This window comes from Enhydra lutris, unplaced genomic scaffold (assembly GCF_002288905.1).
Source record: "Enhydra lutris kenyoni isolate GAN:26980312 unplaced genomic scaffold, ASM228890v2 scaffoldscaffold7, whole genome shotgun sequence".
NCBI classification, from domain to species: domain Eukaryota; kingdom Metazoa; phylum Chordata; class Mammalia; order Carnivora; family Mustelidae; genus Enhydra; species Enhydra lutris.
In genome coordinates this window covers 22,432,525-22,443,584 of record NW_019154091.1, presented here as the reverse complement: position 1 = coordinate 22,443,584, position 11,060 = coordinate 22,432,525, and the positions used below count along the sequence as shown (strand labels likewise).

The window sequence follows — 11,060 nt, the reverse complement described above, 5'->3', positions numbered from 1 at the left end:
TTTTTTTTTTTTTTTTTAATTTTGTTATTTGTTTGTCTATGAAGTTGCTGCCGGTTTTGGCCTGTTTGATGTATGTGTAAACAACGTTTTCCAATAATAAACCAGAATTTTATTGTGCTGAAAAAATTACAGACCAGAAAATGTTGTTCTCTAAAAATACGTGGCTGTTAAACTAGGTTATCTGTAAAGTTTCTCCAAGCTTTACACATACTGAAGGAGAGGAAGGCAATTTTAGAAAGCTTAGCACTGCTTATTTTAAGGGAATAAAATCATGGATGATTTTTTTTTTCTCTTTGTTTATCATTGTTTTCTGATGTTTTTCTATAATGAATATGTATCACATGTAAACCGGACAAATACTTAAGAAAACAGTGGAAAGATGTTACTGTCAGAGCTGGGTGTTGGTTCTTAGTAACCTGAAGGTAGGTGGTTCATCCATTAGTAATGAGAACTGTAAACGAGAATTGTCTTACCCCTCCATTGATTTGCTTATTACTTTACCTTTACTAAATGAGGCTTTGGAGAAACTGCTGAGGGAATCCTGCTCCTTTTCTCATTACCTCTATGTGCACTGACTTACTCTCTACCTAGGGATTTTCGGGCATAGGTCCTGGATCAATAGATCTCTCTCTTTCTTTCTCTCTGCCCTTGCCACCTACACCCCACCCATCACTGCACACACACCACACACATAAACACACACACACATACACACACACAGCCTCTTCTCTCCCTTTAACCTTCAAATCTCAGTTTAAATGTTACCTCCACAGAGAACCCTTACTTGAGCAATCTAAGAATTCCATTGCTACCTTAGGCTCATCATACTATTCCTGCTCTTCTCAAACCTATCTCTGCTCTTGCTCTATTCTTCTAGAGCACTCTCTTCAACTTGTAATTTCATATGCATTTCATTTCTTTACAAGCCTACTGTCTCCCTCCCCCCACGAGTCTGAAGTTCCCTCATGAAAACAGCAATGATCGGTTTTATTTGCTGCTGTATCCCTAGGGCCTAACTAATATTGAGTAAATGAATAAATGAATGCATGAAATGGCTCCTTTGTCCTTTTGTCAAGAGTTTTACTCCCATGCAGTGGTGCTGCAACTACTACTTTGCCAGCTCAGAAGAGCCAATTATTAGTATTTTCAGGGATTTGGTAAGCTAGTTGTTAAACTATTTAGTAGCTTGAAATTAGCCATGCTGAGAGTATTTCTACCAAGGACACTGGCAAATGTTACATGTCAAGACTGTTCCCCAACCCCCCTCAAATTGCTGGTTTGTTAGCACACTATGGCTCTTATCCCCTAAATCCAGCTATAAATATTGAGACAGCATGGCAAAAAACCTGGCCCAGAGGTTGCTTAAAATCTTTCAATAAAGAATGCTTACATTAAAAAAATATATTAAATATACGCTATAGAGTGATTTTCCTGTTGGGAATACTCGAGTTTTTTTAATAAGCTAAATTATAGTCTAAACTATTTATTCTTGATCTCCTGAAGTTTTTGTTTCTGTTTTTCAGATCCTTATGTGAAGATCCATCTGATGCAGAATGGCAAGAGGCTGAAGAAGAAAAAGACAACAATTAAAAAGAACACACTTAACCCCTACTACAATGAGTCATTCAGCTTTGAAGTACCCTTTGAGCAAATCCAGGTAATGTCAAACATAATTTTGTCTTCCTATTCAGTTTTATTTCTTCAGACCGCATAAATGAAATGCACAAACCTTGTAAATTATCTGTGCACATGCCTTCATTAGATTTGCCATTCTTATTCCCATGCACACTTGATAATCAAGCTACATCAAGAAGGAAATGATGAAATATACAGCACAAGATGTGCTGACTCATCAGCCAAAAACAGCTGGCATTCGGTTGAGCAGAAATAAAGTAAGAAAAAGAAAATCAACACAACGATTCTGCTAACTCAAAAAGTACCATAAATGTTAAAAGGCCAAAAGAAAATGAACTTTCACTATTCATTCCCAGGCCACAATATGGAGTTCTCCTTATCACAGCCTTATAGCCAAAAAAAAACAAAAAAAATTCAATAGAAAAGAAAAAAAGAAAAAAAAAAAATTTTAGTTGATGATAAATATGCATCATCTTTACTCTTTTACTATTAAATTGTGATTAACAATAGAAAAATCAAACTAAGTCATATTTTTAATAGCTTATATTTAACTTCCTGTTTCTGAGTTGGAAAGGAAGGATATTTTTGTAAAGACGAAACCTTAATTTGCTAGATAATGATTGTTATAATAGGGAATATTCTATTAAAGGAATCTGTGGGTAAGATGTTCAGAACAGGATGCTACATGTAGCCACAATAATAGTATATGATCTTATTATTTAGCAATTTTTAAATAATTTTAGGTTCTCTTACCTTCTAGCCACAGTGATACTACTGGAACTCAAAGTTCACATCCAATAACTATTGGCTATTTCTTGCTAATCTTTAATGGATATTGGATGTTAGAAACTCAAATGCCTTAAAGCAACAGTACTTTTACATTTTATTAAATAATTGATATAGGTCTATCTTTTTGGTCCTATAAAAGTTTCCCCACAACGTGAAGGATAAATGAAGTGTAGGCACTAAAACTACACCATGGAAATTTCTAAAGGTCCAGAATATAAAACACCAGTAAATATTCTTTAGTTACATATTTTTACTTTAATCTAGAATCTAATTTAGAATATAATATCTTATGAGCAAATCACACCTTTATTCCATGAAGAAAGCTAAGATAATAACTACATTTATTGTATACTTATTATGTGTCTGGCCCCAATTTAAGCACTTCACATAGATAATCTCATTAAGTCTTTTACAATAACCTTATGAGAGAGGTTATTATCCCAATTTTATATATAAGGAAACCAAGGCTTAGAATCTCCTTACATATAAAATAGGAATAATAGAATCCACATCAAAGAGATTATGCATATGAAATCATTTGGAATGGTGAACGCTCAGTAAATAGTTCCCATCACCATTATTATTCACAGTATTAATTTTGTCTTTTTCAAATTAACACTTTATTAGAAAATAGATCTAATAATAAAATTAAAACAATATATGGACCAGTGTTGTCTACTAGAACTCTCTGTGAGAATGGAAATGTTTTATCATCTGTGTGGTCCAATACAGTAGTCAACAGCAAGTAGGTAATGAGCACCTCAGCCACTAGTGTGATCAAGAAATTTTATTAATTTTAATTTACTTCAATTTAAATAGCTACATGTTGCCAGGAGTACTTATTGTATTGTATGGGGCAGTTCTTTAAAAATCAACGGCAATCTACCAACACTTCATGGTCTTTATATAACCTTTCTCATGTATATTTTCACATGGTAGCAATTTACATATGTTTACTTTCAACAGTTGTTATATAAGTAAATGACATTGCAGAGGACACTGATTCCCTGTCCCCAGTCACCTGTTTACTAGCCAGAACTAGTGAGGTCACTGCTTTAGACCAACTGGCAACCCCCAAAGACACCCAATTTTCTCCAATTTATTTTGCAATATTTATTCAGTGAACTCTTGAGTTCTAAGAACTTACTCCTATGGAAACTAATACCTCCTGAAGATTTGTTTTTTATTTTATTTTTTTTAAGTTTATTTATTTATTTGACAGAGAGAGAGAGCACAAGCAGGGGGAATGGCAGGGAGAGGGAGAAGTTTTCCAGGCAAGCAGGAAACCCAATGTGGGGCTTGATCTCAGGACTCTGGGATCATGACCTGAGCTGAAGACAGACACTTAACCAACTGAGCCATCCAGGCACCCTGAGCTTTGTTTTTTAATACTGTAAAACAATTTAAGACAAGTTATTGTGATGAAAAATCCTATCGTAAACTTTCTTTGAGCTACAATTCTACACCTGTAAAAAAAAAAAAAAAAAGTAAATGTCCTTTTGCAACAATAAATTGTGCAAATGTAAATATATTAAAACTGAAGGGGGTGCCTAGGTGGCTCAATTGCTTAAGCCTCTGACTTGGGCTAGGTCATGCATCAGACTCCCTGCCCAGTAGAGAGCCAGCTGGCTTCTCCCTCTGCCCAGCACACCGCCCCCCCCACCCCCACACCAGCAGCTCGTGGCCCATGCGCACCCTCTCTCTCTCTCAAATAAATAAAATCTTAAAAATAAGTGAAGCACATTAAAAACAAGACATACGCTGGGTTTCTGGGGCAGCATTTTAGAGGAGCTAGCTAGTATTCTGTCAGGACAGAGAACCTGAACCCATCGTAGAGTACTTTTAGGCATAGCAATGATGAGCCCATCTCTGACTATATCCCTCCTCTTTCTCTGTTTCTTGTCAGTTTGTTCTTTTCTTTCTTCTTCCTCTCTTCTCTTTTTTAGTTTTCCCCAGGAGATTTGCTTTCCTAGTTTTCCTAGAGAAACAGTTGAACATTTTATGTACTAAAATAGGGGTCTGGGTTTCCTTTATTCTGAGGTTATAAGATTATCTGTTTTCTCTCTCTATCCCTATGAAATACATTATGAGCAAAATATGCTGATTTCCAAAAGTACATGTAAATGTTATACCCCCCAAATGTATAAATAAACTACATATACAGCTGCAAAAATTAATCTAAGACCTTCAGAAGGATATTCTGTCCTGAGTACAATTAATCAGTACATTCCTGGTTGAAATAATCAAAACCCACTCCAACCATTCACTCCAGCCTCCAAAAAGCCCGTTTCACCTTTGTGCATAATGTCTGTAATTAGCTCCTACTCCCCATTCCCTGCAATATGCTTTCTTCCTAATGAATTTGCTTAGGAGAAGCTCTGAGAATTTTCCTGAGAACAAAAGCTACTCCCCATTCCCTGCAATATGCTTTATTCCTGATGAATTTGCTTGGGAGAAGCTCTGAGAATTTTCCTGAGAACCAAAGTGATTCTGTTCTCTTTTCCAAAACCATCCAGTGGATAGATGATGCCCTTGATAATGGAATCAATCCAAGGCTGCATAAGGGAAGGAGGTTTATTTCCTTTATTGCCAATGTGTTAAATTTTACATTCTAAATTCCACTTTCAAGAGTGGTTATTTTCTCTGCTGTGAAGCTGTCCATGGGTGCCATCTCTCGGTACACTGGGGCAATAATGCAGTCCTCAGAGTACAAAGTCCATGAAAGGGCCAGAACTCAGCAGGACCTTCATTTGGCCCTGGCTTCCATCATTCCATTTTCTGTTCCTTTTAACTCTGGCCACCAAATGTTATGCATTCTACTTTATTCTAAGCTCTTCCTTTATCCCTGCACTCAGTTTCTAGATTAGAGCCTTCACATATTTTGACTAATCCATTACTTCGGAAGCGGTACTAAAATGTGCTTTCAAAAAGTGTGTCTTTCATATCATAATGGCATGGGTTTCCTTTCGTCAATTCAGGCAGTTCTAAAAAGTGAGTTATTAAATAAACTCTCACAGTGTAATGGAACAACTGAAGTAAATCTTGTGTGGCTAAAAGGTTATTTCCATTTGAGATCAGCGCTGGATACGCAACAGTTACTCAGCAAATGTTTATTGAGAAAATGTATAAATGGGGAAATTATCTTTAGTTATTACTTTTTAAAGATGTTTCACTCTATTGTCACATTTAATACTCACAATAATCATGTGATTATTGTACCAAATACCAATGCCAGAAATCTTGCTGATGAGACAGTTGAAACAAATGGACTTAGAGGTGGACACAGTTGACAAAGACAGAAGGGATGGTAGATTACGGCATAGACTGTGAAAACCAGCCCACTCGTTCCTTGCACGACCCCAGGCCGGGAACTTCACGGCATCTTCTTTGTGTAATGGCAATATTAATAGGATCTATTATGAGAAGTAAATGAGTAGTTCACATAAAAGACTTAGAATTGTGCCAAATACCTAACAAAATTTAACATTTATTCAGTATTTTGGAGAAGCTGAAGACAGTGATGGTGGTGACGTAATGTTGAAATAGGGATTGCACTCAGGTTTTCACATTCGAGTCATTTTCAGTCTCGGCCTGGTATTTTGAGACTGGGTCTTATTTCCAGTGGTTTCGATCTCAAGACAGCTTTGTAAGAGGACGGGGTGATTAATGGTTTTTTTTGTGTCCTCTTGCAGAAAGTGCAAGTGGTGGTAACTGTTTTGGACTATGACAAGATTGGCAAGAACGATGCCATCGGCAAAGTCTTTGTGGGCTACAATAGCACCGGGGCAGAGCTGCGACACTGGTCAGACATGCTGGCCAACCCCAGGCGACCCATTGCCCAGTGGCACACCCTACAGGTAGAGGAGGAAGTTGACGCCATGCTGGCGGTCAAGAAGTAAAGGAAAGAAGCCTTTCTGCGTTTGCCCACATAGTGCTCTTTAGCCAGTATCTGTAAATACCTCAGTAATATGGGTCCTTTCATCTATCCAGCCATGCATTCCTAACACAATTCTGTGGTACTTCAATTCCTGTTTTAATTTGCACAAATTTAAACGTAGAGAGCCCCTAAGCCCTTCATCATGCCACTGCCCTCCAAATCTACTCTTCTTTTAAGCAATATGATGTGTAGATAGAGCATGACTGAAATTATTTATTGTATCACACTGTTGTATATACCAGTATGCTGAAGATTTATTTCTAGTTTGTGTATTTGTATGTTGTTAGCGTTTCCTAATCTGTGTATATCTAGATGTTTTTAATAAGATGTTCTATTTTAAATTATGTAAATTGACTGAAATATAGGAGAGCTGATAATATATTATATGGTAAATATAGTATTGTCTGCATTCCAGCAAAAATATCAACTTGTAAGGCACTAGTACAGTCAAACTGACATCTTAAAGGACAACTTAAACCTGAGCTTTCTACCGATCATTTGAGAACCAAGATACACTGACACCACATATTTGGTGGGTGAATCCAATTTTGTAGAATTTCTTCACAGGCAAATTAGCATGATCTAAACAGCATCCAGACTGACCTCCAGGAAGCATAGCCACAAAGCAGAACAGCATCTGTCTGTACACATCTACAAAGCTAAAACCAGGGCTTCACTCCTACATTCAAGGAAGCAACTGAACAGGAGTCCAAGATTTCATATTACTGCATATAGAGTAACAATGCGACGGTGTTCCATGTGTATGTATGTGTGGGGGGTGTGGGTGTGGGTGTATGGGTGTGTGGGTGCATTTGTTTGGGGACGGGGTGGGTGGGAAGAAGCTGAGAATTCAGCATTTCTGAAATATTGCCTGACTATTTAAAAAGAAAAAAAAAAGTAGCTCTCCGTTATCACCTTTATACAAATGTGCATCCTGTGAATTCTGTTCCAGATTTCATACCTATAATAATTCCAAAAGGTTTGCACATTAGACTTTGTAACAAAATATTTTATTATACAAAACCATATTAGAAGGAATGCAGAATATTTTTAACACAGCAATCTGTGCTTATTACACAAAATTACTTTGTGGTAAACAGTATTGTAATCCCATCAAAAGATGAAAAAATAAACAATTAGCCATAGTTCTGAATGCACTTCAATTAAGCCAAAACAGCTAGTGATCTTTTTATAAGCTCTTTTTACTTAAATAAGTTTTAATTTGTCCTTTAAAAAAAAAAAAAGGTGAAACAATACCAAGAACAAGTTCTAGCAAACTGGAGCAACCTCTTATGTATACTAGATGCTTGATTTAGGAGGAGTTTTTAATGTTCTCAATGTCATTATGTAGTAAATGGCACTATTATGAAGCTACTAGTCATTCCATAAGAGTCTTCAAGGACTGCTCTGTGTAACACTGTGACTGCCGTGTGTGCTTAGACACGTAGTTTCCTCAGTGGATAGCACTCAATTTATTCCGTAGTGATGTTGTAACAATACTGCCATTCCCTTCTACTGCACTGCCCAAGGTGTGTGTAGCACAAACAGTTCTCATTACAAAGGACCAATTCAGAACTGAAAAGCTATGCATAGGACAAGAAAGATACATAGACTGGGGTGGAACACACAGCATTTTGTCAAGCACTGTGCAATCCTCCTTGTTTTTCCCCACTCTGGTAGACGACCGCTTTGTGGAAGGGCAGCCGATTAGCTCACGCTGCATCCACGCACTTCCGTGGCCCATCGCAGCTCCTAGGCCACAGACAGCAGTGACGCGCTGAGGTGAAAGTTTGTCTTCACGAATACCAAAACAAGACGGAGGAAAACCAAGCATTAGCCTCGTGTTCAGACTTTAGGATACCATGCCACGTTTTTCAAAAACTACAGAGAATTCAAAAAAGGGCTGATGGGAGGCTTCACTGCACCGGCCTGGCTGTTTCCTGATAAAACTAGAATTCCTGTCATTCTTCTTTTCTCATCAAAGAAGAGGCAAGCCCTTGGCCTTTCAGCCCAGTCACCACAGGCAAACTCGTCAGGACTGGGCCAGACACAAAGGACAAGGGAGTATAACCTCTCTCTCTTCTGTGGATGGTCCATACTTTAAAAAACAAACAAAAAAAAAAACAACAAAAAAAAACAAAGATAATAGAAGATGCACAAGTCATGATGTGAGATTTCATATCAGTTTGAACAGAAGAGTCAAATGAGAATCTTTCCAATTTAAGAGACCAAACTCTACCAAAGAGAGGGAGTCGACTGTCTTTTAAAAATTCTTTCAACATCAGAAACAGACATTTAATTTCACTGTATTCAGCTTTAAGTTGTTCACACTGAAACAACACTTTCAGGCAAGCAGGTTCAAGCTGCCGAACACACATTATTTCTCACATTAAAGTACTACTAATGCATTCTCTTGCAACACTGCCAGACATGGGATTGTCACCATAGCCTCAGTTGGGACTATGCCATGTTTCACCAGTCAGTGACTGAACCTGCTTTAAGACCAAGATTCATCCTCAGACACGCCACATGTACCTTTCTGACAAAGCTGTGTAAACTATTAGAAGCTGATGCTCTAGAAAGATCCTAGTTGCCTTTGTGTATATTTACTGCCTGCTTGAGTGTTTCTATGTGTGGGTTTTCTCTGTATCTTGTAGAAATGTTGGGGTGTTCTCTTCTGCCATATGGCTCGTGGCCCGCGAGCCAACTACTTTAGCTGTATTTACCTTCGTTTTTGATGAAGTGGTTTAAATTTTGTTTCACTTTGTGTAGTGACCCCACAATAGTTTTCTGATTGTTGTTAAAAATGACTTAACATATTACATGGATATTCAATAAAAATGTTTTATTTCCTGTTGATGTTGCCGCCTTTCAACTCTTTCTCTTCCTTGACTCCGCGGCGGAGTCAGAGGCCAGAGGACTTCGGGGGCTGCTGGAAGCAGCGGTGGCAGAACAAAAGCCTGCACTGCCCGGCGCCCCAAGTCGTGCCTGTGAATACAGAGCAGCTGACGCCGATACAATGCCCAGAGCGCAGCCGCCGCTGCCCTGCGCTCCTCATTCTCCGTGTGTTTGTCTCTTCCAGTTTATCAGCGATTCACCCCGCACACCTTCAGGTTTCCACTCTGCCCGAAAGGTGTCCTCCAGGGTTCTTATTCTACCACTTGAGTCACAAAGCCTCTCCAAAATGGGACTGAAAATAAGACTTAACTCCAGTCTCGGAGGGTAGCATGCCACATTAAATTCCCCGCCCACTGCCATGACTGGGTAAAACAAGTAAACATGTCTCCTCCACTAAATTCAACATTGATTAGTGCCTCCTGTATACCATGTGCTTACTGGATGCCGGAGAGACAACAAATGAGGTAATAAGGTACCCCTGGCCCCAAGGAGCCCAAAGGCTCAGACAGACACCTGAACGTACTATCACAATACGTAATGATGGCACCCTGAGTCCCTGAGAACCTTCTCTAGACCGATCACTGTGGATGCCACGGTGTGCCACCCTGATCCCCCTTGGGCACCGAGGCACTCAGCCTGCAGCTACTAGAAGCCTTGCTTGATGGCAGCTCACACCTGGATCCCTCTGCCCTCTACTGAGGAAGCTGCCTCACTAAGGTCAGGCATCCTCCCCAGCCACATTCCATGGCCCAGGCAGGATCTCTCTGAAGCTATATCTCAGTTTCCAGCCCCAAGGGTTAGTTGAGAAGGCTATTGCAATGCCCTTCACCTTCTCCCTCTCCCCAGCCGATTCTCCTTGCTCCTTTACAGCAGTTGTTCCCAAGAGCATTTCCCCACAAAACCCCTTTATCTCAGAATCGGTATCCTGAGGATCCTAGCCTATAACACATTGTTCAGGGGAGGAGATATCATGAAAAGTTTTAGAGGCTAAGTACTAAAGGAACTGGTAGGAGTTATCCAAGTCAGAGAGTGGGCAGGACTATGGCAAAATTTATCTCATTATCAAGGCTGGCCACACCATACTCCCTTCAGCCAACTTTTATTAGGCAAAGTAAAACAAGGATAGGGACTGAGCCCAAACTGCTTAGATAGGTGGCGAAAGGCCATTTAATTATGTACACTCCGAGGAAGCAGTTAGCAGGGCTCTAAATGTAAAGTGAGAAAAGGAAATTTAAGGCCCACTAAGGCACTAAGGTTAGATGCAAAAACAAAACAAAATAAGACCAAAAAAAAAAAAAAAGAAGCATTAAATATGTGTTTGATTTTCCAAAATGAGCATTTTGTTTTTCTTAAAGAGCTCTCAAAATTAGGTACAATTTCTTAATTACAAAAAAAAAGGAAAATCACCCTAAACTTCTGTCAATATCTGTTTTCCCAAAAGGCTTTTAGGTTTGAGATATATACACTTAGGATATGTATTAGGTGTTTTATGACAACAAAACTATTCCAGGTATTTCAAAGGGGAAATTTAAGAAATTGGCCACATAGAGAGGGCTGAGAAAGCCGAGTACGGACTGTGGGTTAACCTAGAGATAAATTGATGTAGTTGAAGTTGTATGCTAGCCCTGCCTCACAAAATCCCACAGACCTGGTGACGGAAGCAACAACAATTTCTTTTCTTACAGTTCTGGAAGTCAGAAGTCCTAGATCGAGGTGTCGGCAGGGTTGGCTTCTTCTGAAGCCTCTCTCTCTGGCTTGTAGATGGTCATCTGGTCCCATGGTCTTCCCTCTATGTGTATCT

At 39.0% G+C, this 11,060-nt stretch overlaps 1 protein-coding gene across 1 annotated transcript in view; it reads left to right on the top strand.

Annotated features, from left to right (window-relative positions):
* The window catches only part of LOC111142135 (synaptotagmin 1), a 552,723-nt gene extending 545,506 nt beyond the window's left edge, over positions 1-7,217 (top strand). Inside the window, exons 9-10 of the mRNA XM_022495115.1 lie at positions 1,524-1,657; positions 6,117-7,217. Of these exons, the coding sequence (XP_022350823.1) occupies positions 1,524-1,657; positions 6,117-6,323 (341 nt within the window). The 3' untranslated portion in view covers positions 6,324-7,217. The remainder of the gene's footprint in view (positions 1-1,523; positions 1,658-6,116) is intronic.
* Positions 7,218-11,060: the final 3,843 nt, after the last annotated feature.